The sequence below is a fragment of the Myodes glareolus genome, chromosome 4 (genome assembly GCF_982192425.1).
Source record: "Myodes glareolus chromosome 4, mMyoGla1.1, whole genome shotgun sequence".
In the NCBI taxonomy this organism is placed as follows: Eukaryota; Metazoa; Chordata; class Mammalia; order Rodentia; family Cricetidae; genus Myodes; species Myodes glareolus.
The window spans coordinates 1951584-1969861 of NC_142029.1; the positions used below are offsets into that span (position 1 = coordinate 1951584).

The window sequence follows — 18278 nt, forward strand, 5'->3', positions numbered from 1 at the left end:
TTCGTGATTCCTTCTCCTCAAAGGAGGGTAAGGCTGTGGAAGGAGACAGCGGGATGAGAGTGTGTGCGGGGCAGGTGACTTCTTCAGACACAGTAAATTGCTCACATATTACATCAGTGCTGAGACAACCAACACACAACCGACCAGATAACAAAGGGGAGAACCCGAACCAGCAGGAAGCCAGCAGCCGGATTAAGCTGCATCCTGAGTGCTGCTGGGAGAAGCTCAGAACAGCCTCAGACCCTAAGAAGAATGGTCCAGGGATTCAATTCTTGGCTGGGAACGTTTCCTGGAGCCCATTTTAGTCCCTGTCCCAAGCCTTTTGATAATAGGCTTACTGTCAATCAGTTGTTTTAAAACGTCTACAAAGGTGATTCTTTACAATTTTGTCCCATCCCTGTCAAGTTACTGCATATTGTTTTTAAGTTTCTTACCATCTCTCTCTTCTGATACCCACAAAGGCACCAGGCTTGGTGTCTTTGATTTCTCTCTTTAAGTAACTTTGTGAGTTTCCTGGGTTCCTAAGTGTTTCTTTTCAGTCGCTCTTTCCCCCACGTTGCACACATAAACCCATTCAGGTTCTCAAAATGTTTCTAGTGCCTCCCACCCTCATCCAGGTCCCATTGTACCAGGTTCTGCACCCTCCCACCTAGGCAGGGCAGGGCATTTGCAGTCTTCCTGGGATGTTTACATCCCAGGATAATGTTTATCTATGTGAGCGAGAAACTTGTGATGCTATTTTTAAATTACCCCTTAGATCATTACAGAGGGGTAGGTTTGTTTTGGCTCATAATGTCAGACTGGTTTTCCAGCATGTTGAACAAGGAAGATACTCAGTTGACAGTGCTGGCATGAATGTCTCTGCACCGTGTGCATGCTGGTGCCCTCCAGAGGCCAAAAGGCGGCATCGGCTCATCTGGAGCTGGAGTCACGACAGTTGTGAGTGTTGGGAACTGAAACTGAGTCCTTTGCAAAAGCAGCCAGTGCTCTTAAACCCCGAACCATCCCTCCAACCTCTACTTTAAAAATAATTTTGTCTTTTTAAGTCAATGTCTTATTCATTATTTTATTATTAGAGACACCTTGACCAAGGCAACTCCTACAAAAGCGTAATCGGGGGCTTGCTCACAGTCTCAGAGGTTTATTCCATTTCTCATCGTGGCGGCATACTTGTGCTAGAGCAGTAGCTGAGGGGCTACATCCTGGTCCACAGATTGTGGAGGATGAGAAGTGCAGGCCCCTTTCTACCTTGTCTGCAGGTCAGAGAGTTTGGAGACTAACAGGCTTAATTGCACCTCCTAACAGGGGGTGGTTGCCTGGCTCTTTTGAAGTTAAGATAGCTAGGTGCCATCCTGAGGGGTGGTCAGGATATGCAAATGTACGTCTGCTCCCTTCTTTTGTAGCTATGAGGTCACCTAGGGAAGGACGGTCTTCGGCTACAGGACTTAGAGCACTTTAGTTTCCTAGACGACAGAATGCTAATGATTTGATGTCTCAGAGTTGACTGTGTGAGTTATCCTTTTGTATCATGTTAAAAAAAAAAAAAAGTCTTTTGTTACCTTCTCCCCCAGTTTACATTGGGTACAAAAGCTGTGGAAAATAAACATGGGCGAATTTCAGGATTTCAGTCACTGGAAGGCCCTCCCGATACTTTATTTTCTTTCTTATTATTTTTATGTGTCTTCATATTCTTCACTTACATTTCTTCAATTCCGACACCCCTACCTTGGTAAGAAGTATTTTTTTCGAGGCTGGTCCTCGACAACAGATCAAAAGAGAAAACTAGGTCTAGCACCGGCTTTTGAAACTTCAAACCCCATCCCCAGTGACACTCTTCCTCCAAGAAGTCCACGCCTCCTAATCCGTATCAAATGGTGCCACTTCCTGGTGACCATGCATTCGGATATATGAGCTTATGGGGACCATTCTTATCTAAGCCACCACAATCAGGGAAGAGTAAGAAGCCAAAAATAGATTTATACTGTGCCTTATGTCTGAGTGGATTCATCTTGGCCTTGCTCTGTACTTCATCTGGATTCAGTCTGATGGACAGTGAGTGCTTCATCCTGGCTCAGGGACTTTGAGTGTTTTGTTTTTTTAAGGCAGGTCTGCTCCTGATCAAGTCTCGAGGTTTTTGTTCATCTAGGAGAGTCGTAGTGAAGGAGAATTTAATTTTAATTTATTCTTGTTTAATATTGAGGATTCGTACTCTATCAATAACTGGGACAACTTCAACAATGTACAAAGCAGATCTGATGATGTAGAACTGAGGTTCTGGCAGGCTGAACTGGAAGGCACACACTAGATGAGAGGGGCTGCTCAGATTTCAGCCTCGTGGTCAGGATGTAGTGTCTTTCGGAGATGCCTCTATTCCGACAGAGACAGGGGCAGGAGGAGGCAGCTGGTGTCCCCAGAAAGGTTCCATGTACTGCTGCGTACTGGGAATGAAATGCAGGGCTTGTGGGTTATGTCTGTTTGCAAACACATGGGATCCCACACTCTGAACTACACCAGGTGAAGACCTTGAATGCTGATGATGGAATTGTTCTCAAGGCAGAAAACAGCACCTCTGACATCCTAGGAGTTCTAGCTGGCACCTCCGAGGAAGGGCCTGAGTTCCAGAGTCAGCTGTAAATCACCCAGAGCTGTGCACAGCGAGTACACTGGGAGGATAATCAGAGAAAGCGAATAAGTAGCCAAGGCTATAATCACGGATAGGTAATCAGTAATCCCAACTTTCCGAGATGAATGTGCCTACACGGACTCTCTCTCTCCTCATTGACATGCCCTCCCCACCCCCTTTCCTTTGCTCTGTAAACATCTTTTGAAGATGGCAGGGAAGAGCCCACAGACTATTCTGATACACAGCGTGTGCTTGTGACCCCTGGGGTCAAACTCAGGCAGGCGTACCCGAGAGAGGTTTGGGAGCACCACTTGGGTGGTGCACATATACATGTGGTTGTGCATGCGTGTGCATGGATGTGGAAGCCAGAGGAGCAACCATGGTGAGTGAGGGGGTGTTCTCCACAGACGGGGTCTCATTCCTAAGAGACTGCCCGCTTTGTTTGAGACAGGGTTTCTCATTGACCTGGAGCTCACCAAGTCACATTTGTCGGCTAGCAGTCTCTTGGTCTTTAATCCTGTCTGGCTCCACTCCTGGATCTCTCCTGGTCTGCTAGCCACCGCCCCCCTCCATGGCCTGGTTCAGTCTGCTGGCCTTGTTCTCTCTGGACCCCACCAGATGTCCCTGACTGTGCTCTCCCTCCTACCCACAATAAACCTCCTCAACCACACCTAGGAGCAGTAGTGACCTCATTTTCCCCCTCTAGCTACATCTGTGTATCCTCCCACCCCCACCCAACCTTGAGAGGCCTCTTTACAGAAGTGTGGGCAAGGTGAAGACACATGGAGTCCCCCACGAGGGAGGCACCAGCCATACCGTAGGACACACATATAGGAAAATGTCTGTCTGAACCACATCGTTCCCAGAACTCGTTTTTAGATTTAAGATGTGAGCACACAGCAGGGCCTAGGGGAGAAAGGGAGGAATTAAGTATTCCCACTGAAAACAGTTCTCTGTGGAGATGGGGGTGGGGGGTGGGATGAGAAGGGGGAGGGTTGAAAGGGACACCTCTGAATCTGGTTACCTTTCTGCTCAGTGTTTAATATTGGCACCGTGTAAACATTTCACATATTCACAACTTAAAAAGATAAAAATAAAATCCTAAAATGGAAAGCAAACTGGTCCGAATGAGCCTAGCTTCATCTCAAACGTGGCAGTTAACCGACAAGCGTTGTTTCAGAAGTCTCGTTACGTACCTCGGGAGGGGATGGTCTAAGGAGCAACGAAAGTCATGGTGTTTCTGTTGCTTATTATTAACACAGCATTCAAGTTCTAAACTCGTAGGGAAATATGTAATTCAGAAATGGAAGAAATGTTAGATAATCATAAACCCAGATTATCAGTGTAAGAGGAAACAAATGCCAAAAAGAAATATTGGGACTCGTGAGAGGGCTTGGCAGGTAAAGGCACTTGGGGCCAAGCCTGAAGCCCGAGTTCAATTAAGGGAACCCACATGAGATGATCTCCTCAGGCTGTCTTCTGACCTAAATAAGCAAACATAAAATAAACCATTATTCGATGAAATTTGAATGGAATCATTCTATACAAACCATCTCTAAAGGCTGTTTGCTCTTCTCAGATCTGTCCACTGGAAGATCTGAGAATCTACAAGAATGACACCATTGTGGGGGAATATTGTTTTAAGATGTGTTCCTTTTGTTTATGCTGCATTTGTTTAACTCCGTGAAGCTGTGATTCTTTGCCTGTCTAAAAACCCAATGGTCTAATAAAGCGTTGAACCGACAATAGCAAGGTAGGAGCAAGGACAGGCAGGGCTGGCAGGCAGAGAGGATAAATAGAAGGAGAATGGGGATGAGGGGAGCAAGAGAACAGGGAGAGGAGGACATCAGGGGCCACCCAGCTACACAGGAAGCCATGGAGAAAGAAGAAAGTTATATAGAAATGAGAAAGATAAAAGTCCAGAGGCAAAAGGCAGTTGGTGTAGTTTAAGTTAAGAAAAGCTGTCTAGAAACAAGCCAGGCTAAGGCCGAACATTTGTAACTAAGATGAGCCTCTGTGTGTTTATTTGGGAGCTGGATGGTGGGTCCCTCAAAAGAATAAACAGTACAGCAAACACAACACATCGACAACACACCTCATTCCAGATCTTACTATCAAAGTGTCATTCCTCGCCAACAAGGAACATGTCCCTGCCTGTAAGAGATGTGTGCTGAGCCCGTTGGGACCAGTTTCCCAGTGGTTCAGCTGCACTGTGGGTGTAGACAAGGGGCAATCTAACCAGCCCATGACCTGTGCTTGGTGTGACCTAAGCTGCACACACTCCCTTACACACACGGGCGCCTCCTGAAGGTAAAGCCAAGAGAACACTATGAGATCTAAATGGCTGTGTTCCCACTCCTTAAGATATAGAGATCTTTTTAATCAAATTGTATTTTTATTTTGTTAGTATTGCTTTGCCTGCATGTATGTCTGCACACCAATGCATGCCCAGTTTCCACAGAGATCAGAGAGGGCACCAGATCCCCTGGAACTGGAGTTACATGTGGTTGTGAGCTGCTGTGTAGGGGCAGTGGATCAAACCCAAGTCCTGTTAAGAGCAGCCATTGCTCTTAACCACTGAGCCTCCTCATCAGCCCTGAAATGCAGAGACCACCAAGGTGCACAACTCCAGGCATGTGCTGATCTGCTAAGGACTATTAGCATCCTTCCAAATGAGTTATTTTTAAAAAACCAGTGGCACTTCAGCCTTGTCAGCTGAATGCTTCATCAAAATAACATTTCTCAGCATTTTAAATTTTTCCTTTTGTTTCTCTGGCTACGATGAGTAGAGAGCTTTGCATTAGCTTTGCAGTGACAATGAACTTTACATAAAAGCCTCTGCTTGGGAATTGGGAAACACGGGTGTCACAGGGCCCTGTGACAGGCTCGTTCTGTAGATTTAGGGAAAGTCTCACCACCTTTTTTGGATCTTAGTTTTTATCTAGTGTTGACTGAGGTTTCTTTCCCACCTGGTCCTGCAGCCGTTAAGTTCCAAAGAATAACATAGAGTTCTACATTAATTATAAACTGATTGGCCCATTAGCGCAGGATTCTTATTAACTAATTCTTATAACTTACATTAACCCATAATTCTTGTCTGTGTTAGCCATGTGGTTTGGTACCTTTTTTTGGCAAGGCAGTCACATTTTGCTTGCTCTGTGTCTGGCTTCCTCTCTGTCTGGGTGAGGACTGTACACAGACTCTTTCCTCTTCCCAGAATTCTCATTGTCCCATCTCTACTTCCTGCCTGGCTACTGGCCAATCAGCATTTATTTAAAATACAAGTGACAGGATACAGACCATTGTCCCACAGCACCCCCCCACCACCACTTTCTTTAAAAAAAAAAAATTCTGAATTGAATTTCCTTTGTTTAGCTTTTCTCCTGACCATTATCCATAACAACTTGTAGCCAACATTCTAAACAAAGGCAAACATCCATAATCCATGTTTTGGGAATGTGGGCATAGTTTTCCAGGCTACTTCCTGGCTGACTGGGGGCATGGACCTAAAGAAAATTTAGAATTATGATCATGTACTGACTGGAGTATTCTTGGAGGCTGGATCTTCTCAGCCAGCAGTCTTGGAATATGTTCTGGATGTAGAACTCAGCATCTGGGCCATTGGTTCCTGTCAGAGATTCTTCAGGGGGTCTTCCTTGATCAAACCAGTTTTTTCTCAGCCCAGAATGAATCCACAGCCTCTCATTTCCTGTTGAAACAAAAGCAAAATCTCTTCTTCAAAGTAACATATCTTTTGACTTAAATTTTAAATTTTATATATATTGAATTAATCCAGCAGCATTTATAATCAAATGTCTTTTAGCAGCTTTTGCTCCTTCCTCAGCCATCAAACAGTTTAACAACAACACAATAATATACAGTATCCAGACTCTCTGTGTATTTTTCATCTTTATGTGGCTTTATTTTAAACTCTATTTTTATTTTTAATTTTTGGCTTTTTGAGACAGGGTTTCACCCCACCTATACTTCCTGCCTGGTTACTGGTCAATCGGCATTTATTTAAAATACAAGTGACAGGGTACAGACCATTGTCCCACAGCAGTCTATCAAACACAGGTGTGAGAGTTGATTTTCTGCCTCTGTAAATGATGATTTGAAATTTTCTCTAAGTAGGGCAACATGTCTGCTAGGAACAGGAGCAGCAAGAGAGACTATGAGATTGTGTCTGCAGGACGAAAGGAGCCCTACGGTCCAGGTAAGCTCAACACACGGCTCCTTGATTCCAAGGACAGTATGGAGGGAAGAACGGTGCTGGAGAGATGGCTCGGTGGTTAATAATCGCTGCTTTTGTAGAGGACCTGAGTTCAGCTCCCAGCCCCCACATTGTGTTGCTTACGACCTCCTTAACTCCAGTTCCAGTGGATGCAACGCCCCTTCTTCTACTCCAAGGCACCTGCACTTGTATGGCACATAGACACAAGCACACATGTACAAATAAATAGAAATAATTTTTTAAAGAACAATATTTTGGTATGTATTTATAACCATTCTTAATTTCAATCACTAAGTTATTTCAGCTACTATTAAAATATTGTACTTTTGATTATGCCTTGTAAATAATTATTTGTTCTCCGATCTACAAGGGCGGAGATGGTTCTGGGTGGCTTCAGCCATTCCCATCTCCCTGTGCCTGATACTGGACACGGTGGCATAGCCATGCTAGAACTGGCTGGACTTGTATTACATCTCAGATGACACTATAGCTGTGCCTCTAAAATACAGCAAATCTGTTTACTTGCATGACTGGGGAATTAGACAACCATCCATGACCATCCATCAAAAACCTTAGCATCCACAACTCAGTAAGCATGAAATCTCATTGAGAACCGTTTCATTCTCTTAATCATTCATTAGGTTTCTCGAGTTGGACAGACCTTCAAGGTCATCACTTGGACATTATCATTGCAATGTAGCAATCGAATCGGGAAGCATAGTTTGGAAAAGTTCTGATTTGGTAGAATGCTGCTGGTAAAAGAATTCATGTCTTTATTGAGTGACTGTGAATTTATGTTTTACTACAAACTGAAAAAAAAAATGGGAAACAAACCTTATAGAGTCTTTTTGGCACTTGGGAACTATGCCAGCCTGCAAGAATTCCTGTGCAGAGACCTGGAGGGAGAGGTGCCTGCTGACTGGGTTGTTACAGAACATGGTTTTAACTGTGTAAAAATGTGTTACATTTGTTTATGCTGCGAAATATTACTTTTAACTTTATAAAGATGTGTTACATTTGTTTCACCTTGCCTGCCCAAGGCACCTGATTGGTCTAATAAAAAGCTGAATGGCTAGGCAGGAGAGAGATAGGCAGGGCTGGCGGTCAGAGGAAATAAATAGGAAGAGAAATCTAGGCTCAAGAGAAGAAGGAGAAAAGAATGAGGGAGAAAGAGAGGGATGCACACAGAACCAGATCCCAGGCAGCCACAAGTCAGTCAGACATTGGAGGAAGCAGGAAAGTAAGACATACAGAAAGAAGGAAGAAAAGGAAGGAAGGGAGGAAGGGGGAGAGGAAGGAAGGGGGAGAGGAAGGAAGAAAAGAGAGAAAGAAAAGAAAGGAAGGAAGGGAGAGAGAGAGAGAGAGAGAAAGAGAGAGAGAGAGAGAGAGAGAGAGAGAGAGAGAGAAGTCCCAAGGTAAAAGGTAGATAAACAGGTTAACTTGAGTTAAAAAGAGCTAGCCAGAAATAAGCCTAAGCTAGGCCAAGCATTCATAACTAATAAGTCTCAGTGTCATGACTTGGGAGTTGGTTGGTGGTCTAAAGGAAAATAACCTGGTGCACTGGGTGCTGATGCAGCAAGTGGAATAAGCTGAAGTCATTGCAGAAAGTACTCCGCCCCCTTCCAAGGGATTTTCTGATTCAGTCAACAGTGACCAGATGCCTCTGTCTGTGCCGTGTTCCATGCTGGTTTGGAAACACCACAGGAGAGTTACCGAGGCAGTGGGGGAGCATTAAATTCTTCCCACAATAAAAGCTAGGGTACACTTTTATCTTACATTTAGTTTCTCTCTCTCTCTCTCTCTCTCTCTCTCTCTCCCTCTCTCTCTCTCTCTCTGTGTGTGTGTGTGTGTGTATGTATGTGTATGTGTGTGTGTATGTATGTATATGTGTGTGTGTGTGTCTCCCTCTCTCTCTCTGTGTGTGTGTATGTGTGTGTTCTAGTTTGTTTTTTGTTACTGTAATAGATAACATGATCAAAGGGAATTTTCAAATGAGTTTATTTCAATTTACATCCTCAAGGGAAACTGAGGCAGGAACCGAAAGTAGAGACTGTGGAGGAACTCTGCTTAATGGTTTAGTTCTTCTTGTTTACTTAGGCAGCTTTCTATAAAGCCCACACCCACCTGCCTAGTGATGGGAGGCACTCCCATATCAATTAGCAATTAAGAAAATGCTCCACAGACAGCTCACAAGCCAATCTGATGGGGGCAGTTGAGGTTCCTTCTTCTCAGGTAGGCCACAGTGATGACCAAGATTAGCCATCACGCCCACAGGCCACAGGGAATGTGTGAAGATCAAAGGACAGCCTTGGGTGTTGGTGAAGCTTCACCCGGTGGCTTACCGTGAGGGGCAGTCCGGAGATGCTTGTAGACTCCTGTAAATCCTCTCCTCTTGATCTCACTCTGTCCTACTACACATTTCTGAAGCCCAGTTCTCAGCACAAGGTTTGTTTAGGCCAACGACACCTCCATGAGTTCAGTCATTGTGTCAATGATAATAACATAACCGTCCTCTGTAGGAACAGGGCTGCCTGTAGGAACAGGATTAGCAGGTGACTGAGAATTAGCTGATTCAAAAGCATTACCACTGCCAGAGCTGCTCCCTTCTCTCTCCTCTCTCTCCCTCTGCAGGCAGGCAGCTGCTATATCATGGGCGCCCAGTGGCCACTGAGACCTCCGCCAATGTGCAATCAGACCACACAGCCTTCTGCGACTGCAGCCTCAAGTGACAATCTGAATGGGAAAAACCCAGCCCGAGGCACCAGGCTGAACCACCCTGCCCTGATTCTCAAACTCTATAAAGCAAGCATAGATGTACTGTTTAGTTGCTTTACCTAGGAGGGCTTTGTAAAGCCCCAGTAACTGTTTGGAGCGACACTGTGCTCACCTTTCCACTTGGGGGCGCTGTCGTACAGCAGTACAACCTATGAATGCCTCCTCACTGGGCTGAGAAATAACTCCATGGGACTCACGCCCACAAACCATCAAATTGTCACTGGACACTTGTGAGTTAAGTCCTTTTACCTTGTAAATATACAATTCAATTTTCATGAATAGTAAGGTTTGTCACAATATCCCATTCACATCCCATCGAGCAGATTGAGTATCCCACGACATGTGTTAATTGCTTTGATTTTTGACAGCTACAAAATCACACCACAGTGACATATGCTTTCAAATGAGTACTTATGATTCAAAATTTCCGATTTTAGTCCTTCTTATTAGCATGGTATTAAAATATCACAAGCAAGCTTTTCCCTTAACTTTCTCCTCAATTGCGATCAACAAAGATTTACACACACATAAAAAAATATGGTTTCAGCACACACCACTTTCTTGCTGGTGAAAATGAATGTTGTGGTGAGAACTAGAAGGTTATGAACGAATACTTTGTAGTCCGGTTAGCTAAGGATTACTTAAATGTTTCATGTTAGAAAAGAAACCATTCTCACCAAGCATAATTTGAGCTTGAGTTCCAAAAGTAACCTCATTAATAACTTTAAATGTATAATGTAATTGGAACAAGTAGCAACTCCAGGCTTACCAGCCAATGATGCTGATTTTAGTTCATCTTTTGTTCTGCCATTTTTGTTGACACAAAGGATAAAAATCAGTAGATGCAGGGGGCAGCCAAGCTGGTTTAGTCCCATAAAATGGGGCATCTGAGAGTCAATCTCTTACCACTGATAAAGTGTGCTTCATACTGGAAGGTGCCACTCCACCCAGGCTCCCAATGAGAATAAAATGCTGGACCTCTCACCGCAGAGCTGCCCTCAGCCCTGATTCTCTGCCTGCTCTTCTGGGCAGGGGCCGGGGTGGGGGCCTTCTCAACTCAGATATAAACCAGTTGTTTTCAGTTTGGGGGCTTCTGATAGCAGGGGAGGGAGAGGAAGCCGAGAACACAGGGTTAGAAAAAGCTCAGGTGTTCCCTGAGTGCTTCAGATGCTCAGGGAGGTTCAGGGAGGCAAGGAAGGTAGTTCCAGTGAGAAGGTTGCCCAAAGACTGAGTAGCTCACCACATGCTCCAGCTCCCTGCTCTCTTGCGGTGAGAATGTTATCCGAACATTAGCTTGCCAAGGCTCCCTGCTCACTTGCAATGAGAACGTTGCCCAAAGGCTATGGCTTGCCTCAAAGACCCCCTGCTCTCTGCTCTCCTGCAGTGAGAATGTTGCCCAAACTCTGAGAAGCTCACCACAGGCTCCCTGGCTCTTTCGCACAGAGAAGGTTGCCCAAAGGCTGTGTAACTCGCCACAGGCTCTCTGCTCTCTGTAGGGGTATGGATGATCAGGCTGCTGCTTACATGCCCGGGAGAGAATCCCTGGCCCCAGCACCCACTTTGAGGTCCTCCCTTCCTCACCACCCTCCGGACTCTCCCCTGCACATGCCCTTCCTCTTCCTAGAATGGCTGTATACGCCCCAGATCCCTAGACCAGACAGTCTGTGTGACTGTGTGGTGTAACTCTTCTCATTGGGGGGTCATCAGAAGGGAATGAAGGAAATTGAAAGTCTCTGAATGGAATGGGTAGACCACAAGAGGAAAACGGTGACAGATTGCCCTTCATGTCCTTTAGTTTAAAAACAGAACAGAAAACCTAAGGTGACAGTCTGACAGCTACTTTTCCTGTCCCTGGGATAAAATCCCCCCCACAAAGATAACTTAAACTGCCATCTGTCAAACCCCAGCACCAGCCTCAGCCAATCATAGTTCCTGCTACTGAACATTGCTCTATGGATAAAAACTATATAATTAAAAAAAATTAAAACAACTTAAGAAACTTTGGAGCTCAGTCAAGGGTACAGTCCATCATGGTGGGAAGTTATGGTGACAGGAATGTGAGGTGCAGGTCACATTGTATTCACAGTTAGGAAGGCACGTTGGGAGTTGTGGGAGTTGGGAGATGTGAATGATGATCCTCTTTATTCCTCCTTTTTATTCAGGGAAGGACCTCAGTCTTGGGATAGTGCTGTCCCCGATTCGGGTGGGTCTCCCCACCTCAATTAATCGGCCCTAAATAAACCTTCACAGACACACTCAAGGGTTGTCTTCTGTAGGACTCTAGAACCTGTCAGTCATTTCTTGAGCCTTTTCTAACTTTAATAAAACTTCAACTCTGCTTCCCACTGGCTAATTCTGCAATTCTTTTCTGCTTCAAAGCCACAAACCCCATTTTGCATTCATGCCGAGGATGACAGCACGGAACTGTGCCTCTGTCCATGTCACAGTCAACAGGATGAATATCAGAGGCTGCCTAGATGCTCTTGGGACCCTGCGGGCAATGCAGGGCCCACCATCACAAAGTGAGACAGTGTTCTTAGTCTCTGACCCAGCTGTCTGTTCGTGCTTTTGGGCAGCATCCATGAACGTGAGACAGACCAACTTCCTAGCTCACAAGTGGATAAAATTTCAAACGTTGTGTGGTTCTTAGCCCTACTGACAGCAGACTCTGCTAGTTAAGTGAGCCACTGAATGGAAATCTAGCATCGACCGTGTGTGTTTCTTCTCAGGTGAGCTATTCCAGCGGATTCTATCACTTGAGTGGCACGGTCCCAGCAATGTGTTAGACACAGTGAAGATGAGAAAGACCCAAGAGCCATTTAGCCTGCTCCCTGCTAAGATAAGAAATTGAAAAGGCAACTGGTACCAAGCTGTGTCTCTTGTTATTCCACAGATGAGAAACAGTCTTCACTCTACGTTAAAGGCTTTTAGTCAAAACACAGCAGAACTGAAGAAGCAAATTTAGCCAGACAGTAGAGACACCTACATGATACAACCCATCCTAGCAAAGAGAGCTTTGCCTTCCACACTGCAGACGGTAGAGACACCTACATGACACAACCCCATCCTAACAAAGAGGGCTTTGCCTTCCACACTGCAGACGGTAGAGACACCAACATGATACAACCCCATCCTAACAAAGAGGGCTTTGCCTTCCACACTGCAGATGTTAGAGACACCTACATGATACAACCCCATCCTAACAAAGAGGGCTTTGCCTTCGACACTGCAGACGGTAGAGACACCAACATGATACAACCCCATCCTAGCAAAGTGGGTTTTGCCTTCCACACTGCAGACAGTAGAGACACCTACATGATACAACCCCATCCTAACAAAGAGTGCCTTCCACACTACAGGAGGATGCAAGAAATTTACATTCTTCCTTTCCAGACAGATGGAAGAGATCTTTAAAATATGAAAATATAAGCTTATGCTTTTCATTCCTCAACATCAACATGCAAAACATCACAAAAAACTTAATGAAAATTTAAAGGTCATTTTCTTTTCCACTTATTTCTATTTGATCTGTTGAGACATTTTAAACATTGTGCAAAATATTTGACTATAATTGATTTGGTTTAAAGGTTACCGTGAGAAGTTACATTTTAAATGTAAATTTGTATAATCAGAATGGAAAATCTCTACCAACATTGCTATTTATATAGACTTTTTGTCCTTCGCTCTCTAGAACACTTTTTTTTACATTGCGTGTTATGTGCCTGTTCATGTTCATGTGTACACAGATACACATGTGTATGTGTGCATCTGCCTTTCTCTGTTTCGTTGGTGCTGGGATTACAAACCCACAACAACAGGCCCAGTTCTTTCTTTTCTTTCCAGTGTGAATTGTGGTAATCAACCGGTTCCTCACTCTCGACAGTCATGTACTTTATTGACTGGACTGTGTCCCAGCCCGAATTCCTAAATCCTCACTTTAAAGAGTATTGATTCTTAAGCATGTGTGTGTGTGTTTGTGTGTGGGTGTGCCAGAGGCGGAAATTGGGTTCCCTGGAGCTGGAGTCACAAGCTATTGTGAGCTACGTGATGTGTGATTGGGAACCAAACGCCTCTGCAGAGCGTCAGGTGCCTTAATCACTGAGCCATTGCTCCAGCACCAATTTCCACTTTTAAAAATGTTTTCTTGATGCCATGCCAAGATTTCCAAACACAAATACTCCAGTGGAATTTTATGTTGTATCTTAGTCATGTTGGGAAGAGTTCAGCTCCTCAGGCAAATCTGTAAAAAACACAGAACTACTTGGAGAGGCCGGAGGATGTTCAGGGCAGCAAATATGACCGGTCCCAGAACGAGCACACAGGAGTATGTTCCCTTTAAGCAGAGTTTTAAAGACACTGTTCCAGAGGCATAGGTAGAGTGCAGGGAGAACATAGAAGATGGTTGGCACTCTGAGTCTAGTTGTAGTGGCTTGGGTAAGAACGGCCTTCATAGGCTCATGTATTTGAATGCTTAGTCCCCAGAGATTGGCACCATCTGAAAGAATTAAAAGAATTAGAAGGTGTGGCCTTATTAGAGGAAGAAGTATGTCACTAGGTGTGGGCTAAATGCTCAAGTCAGGCCCAGTATCGCTTTCTCTTCTCACGGAGTCCAGATCAGATTAGAACTCTCAGCTACTTCTCTAGGACCGTATGTGTCGGCCACCATGCTCCCCACCGTGATGACAATGGACTGAACTTATAAAGCTGTGAGCCAGCCCCAGTTAGGTGCTTTCTTTTAAGAGAGTTACAGCGGCCGTGGTGTCTGTTCACAGCAATAGAACAGTGACTAAGACAATAGCGATGGCTGGGACGCGGGGACACCCCCATGCTAGGTCTAGAGCCAAGGAGCAGGAGAGTCACTCAACCATAGGGAAGGCTTCAGAGGATGACAAAATCAACTCGCCAACCTACAGTGACTCAGCACAGAGAGAGCCAAACAGCTAAGCTTGTGCTTCCTTCCAACTGACCTCCTGCCCAGGCCTCAGCAGCCAAACCCAACCAGAGGCAGAGGACAAGGAAATCTCCACTGTAGTTCAGCGACTGAGTCAGCTTCTTGGGACATAGAAAAAAAGGAAGAAAAACAAAGAACCTGTTTAATTTGTAGCTATGAGTGACACACACAAGGAATGGGTAGTCTCAATTTTGCAAATTTCTTTAAGAGACATTTTCTGTTGTTGAAAGAAATCAAGGGCTCCCTGTTTGGTTGGAAGCATCATTTCAGCCCCCTGGCATCCATATATACAAGAAGTCTGGAATGTTTGGTGGAAAGTTCCAAGCCCCCATCCCCTGGGAGTTGCCTCAGTCCAGACTCGACCTCCAAGAACGCCCACCAAAATGGTGACCCCTCCCCAGGGAGGGTCAAGACCACTCCCATAGGCTATTTAAACTACCCCCCCAGAGAAAGAACACATGGTCCCCCTCGGTTTTCGTACCCCTCTGTGTGTTTTTCCGGAGGGCCACCAGGGAGCGCTGACATCCATTATACCTGGGTTTCTTTTAATTTGGTCTGATTTGGTCTGATTTGGATTGTTGCATCAGTGGAGAGGTTTATCAGGCAGAAAAAAAAAAAAAAGCTTAATACTCCCTATAAGGACTGAGGCAAGCTGGAAGTCATGTAGAATATGAGTCGCCATGCTGAAGACAACCAGAGGTTATTTAGTGAGTCATTCTTTTACGATGAGAATATTATAAAATAACTCTCGGGGAAAAATGTACTACGATGGGTATGCCAAGTACAAAACCTTTTAAAGAGTCAGAATTCCTGCCTCAATCTTTGCTAGAAAACCCCGAACTTATAGAACTGGAAGCGGCAACTTGAGAAGGATGGATATTAGACAATTTTTTTTTCATTTTTTTCTCAGGAATCATCCAGAAGGGATAAGCACACCGTGAAACAGAAGGGCAAGTACCACTTTTGGAATTGTGAGGTGAAACTCAAGCCACACAAGCTGCAGAGGGCGTGGGTCTCAGTGGGCAGGCTGGCAGTGAAGGGTGTGCTCACAGTTGCTGATTTCAGATAAGGCTGATGGACAGATATGCCATGGTAAAGAGCCTGGAGGAGAGGGCAGAGGGCAGTCTGCAGAGACTGGAGGTGGGAGGCGTGTGGACAAGGCTTAACAAAAGTTCAGGAAAGCGCACATCTGTAGGTTGATCTCAGTCTGCCAGCAAGAAAACCACTGTGTAGCCTAGATTTTGGCTTTAGGTAGTGCAGCATGACTAATAAAAACCCACAGACAGAAACGGGTTCAACCTGAAGGTCAGAAAAGCAAATCAGCTAGCCACTGGCTCTTACCTCTACCTCAGTCCGAAATGGCGATCCTGCCTCCAGGAATCTCAGAATGAGACTGAGAGCTGTCTCTCCCATTTTATATTCCTCTCTAGGGCTGGGATTAAGGGTGTGCACCTCTCTGGCAAACTAGTGTGGCTACTGGAATTAAAGGTGTGTGTCACCACTGCCTGGTCTGTAAGGCTGGCCAGGGTGGCTTGGCTGTTTTACTCTCTGATATTCAGGTAAGCTTTATTTATTAAAATGCAATGAAATATCACTACCAGATGGTGAAAGCTCAGGCAATTCACCACCCAAATCCCAATTTGTGTGAGAGGGGGGAGAACAGGGGAAATGGGGAAGACAGGAACGGGCCAGAGACACCGTGGAATTTTCAATAGTGTGACCCCAGTGACCTATGTCCTCCAACTAGTCTCCATCTCCTCCTTTGTCCCTCTCCCAATACTGCCACCAGATTGTGATCCACTGTTGGATTCATTCATGCAGTAGGTCAGAATCTCACAACACAGTGGCTTCCCTAAAGTTCTTCCCCTCAATACTGTTGCACTGGGGACCAGGCCTTCAACATGTGAGCCTGGTAGGGCACACTTCATGTCCCAACCACAATAACACATGCATGCACGCATGCACACACGCACACAGACATACACATGCACACACACATGCACACATAAGCACTCTAACAGACACACACACACACACACACACGAGGCAAAGGCTTTGTACGTGTAGCAGTAGGAGGAGGTGAAAGTGAAGTGGTAAGATTGGCTAGTTAGAAATGAAGAGCATCTGTACACAGAAGAAACCAAAGCCAAATGCTCAACCAGCACAGGGAAACTCAGAAGACGGGAGCTAAGACTGAAACCCGTATTTAGGAAAGAGGACTTTTTACTCTCCTATAAGAACTTACATAATTAAGAAGAAAACTGGGCACACTGTACAGAAAATTCATTAAAAAATGAAATACAAATAACATTAGGAGATGTTATTAACCTGGAATAAAAGAAAGGCAACTTAAAACACTGTTTAAATTTTTTATTCATATGTATTTATGAGCACATGTGTGTGTGTGTGTGTGTGTGTCCCTGTCTATGCACTTGTATTGGTGTATATGCTTGTGGAGGCCAGATGTGTGTGTGTGTGTGTGTCTGTGTGTGTCTGTGTGTGTGTATTGTCCCTGTCTGTGCACTTGTATTGGTGTATATGCTTGTGGAGGCCAGATTTCAATGTTACTCACTCTCCATCTTATATTTTGAAACAATCTCTTAGTAAAACTGAGATTTCCTGGTTTGGCTAGATTAGCTGCTAGCAAGCACCAGGTCTGCCTCTGCTGTGCGGAGATTACCTGCATGCACAGCCACTCCTACCTTTTCATGTGGGCAAAGGGATTGAATTCAGGTCCTCTTGCTCGTGTGGCAAGCACTGCCAGCTAGGCCATCCCCTCAACCCTTAAAACCCTTAATTGAATTGATAGATTTCATTTCTGACCAAACGAGAGGAAGCCCATTTGCTACAGCATGTAAACATCTGGCAAAACACACAGCAATGAAGTAAAGGAGATCAGGCAGACTGGACAGGGAGCTCAAAAGTTGAAGAGACACCAGTGTGGGGCCATGAGATTCCTGTTTTTTTGTTTGGTTTGTTCCTTCCTCTGCACTGCCTTCTGGCTTTGATCTGAAGGCTGGGCTGAAAGGGGAATCAGTAATCAGAGATGGTCAGAAAACAGGTTGGAGAAACATTAGCGTCCAGCAACAATGACAGGACGCCAGGCTGCAGGCAGCAAGAGAAGCTGTCAGGAACCTACCCATGGTTTCCTTTCTGAGCTTAGCCTGAGGCAGGAGGGCAAAACTGTCCTGGCGCAGTGGTCCCCAGCCTTCCCCATGCTGGGACCCTTTGGTACAGTTCCTCATGCCACGGCGAACAGAAGGCTCTAACGGCTGGAGCATGGCAAATGTGGCACTGACAGGCTTTGCCCTTATCTCTTTCCCTCTTCCTTGCTGAAAGCCCTTAGATTACATTTCTAAAGTTAGCCCCCATGGTACATTTCCTTATTTGGACACTGACTCACTCATTCCTGAGACTAAATAGCAAGGTCCAAAAATCAAAATTCATTATTTGTCTAACATGTCCAATCAGGACTGACCAACTCACTCTGGCACAGATTCACCTTTTCTCCTTAAAAATCTGCACCAGTTTGCTGCTACTGCTGCTTGCTGTCTGTGTTTGCAACCCCCAACCCCATCCCCACATCCCTGTTTGCCCCTCGGGGGTAACAAATCTCCTTTGCGTACCTCCTGTACCAGGTCCGAGGGGGCCGCCCTCCCTTACAATGACATCCAACCATAAGATTGTTTTCCACT

At 45.2% G+C, this 18278-nt stretch overlaps 1 protein-coding gene across 1 annotated transcript in view; it reads left to right on the top strand.

Moving 5' to 3' along the window:
* The window catches only part of LOC146894540 (uncharacterized), a 35537-nt gene extending 25356 nt beyond the window's left edge, over positions 1 to 10181 (top strand). The window contains exons 2-3 of the mRNA XM_085689971.2: positions 6758 to 6839; positions 9489 to 10181. Coding sequence (XP_085546097.2) covers positions 6758 to 6839; positions 9489 to 9586 — 180 coding nt within the window. The 3' untranslated portion in view covers positions 9587 to 10181. The remainder of the gene's footprint in view (positions 1 to 6757; positions 6840 to 9488) is intronic.
* Positions 10182 to 18278: the final 8097 nt, after the last annotated feature.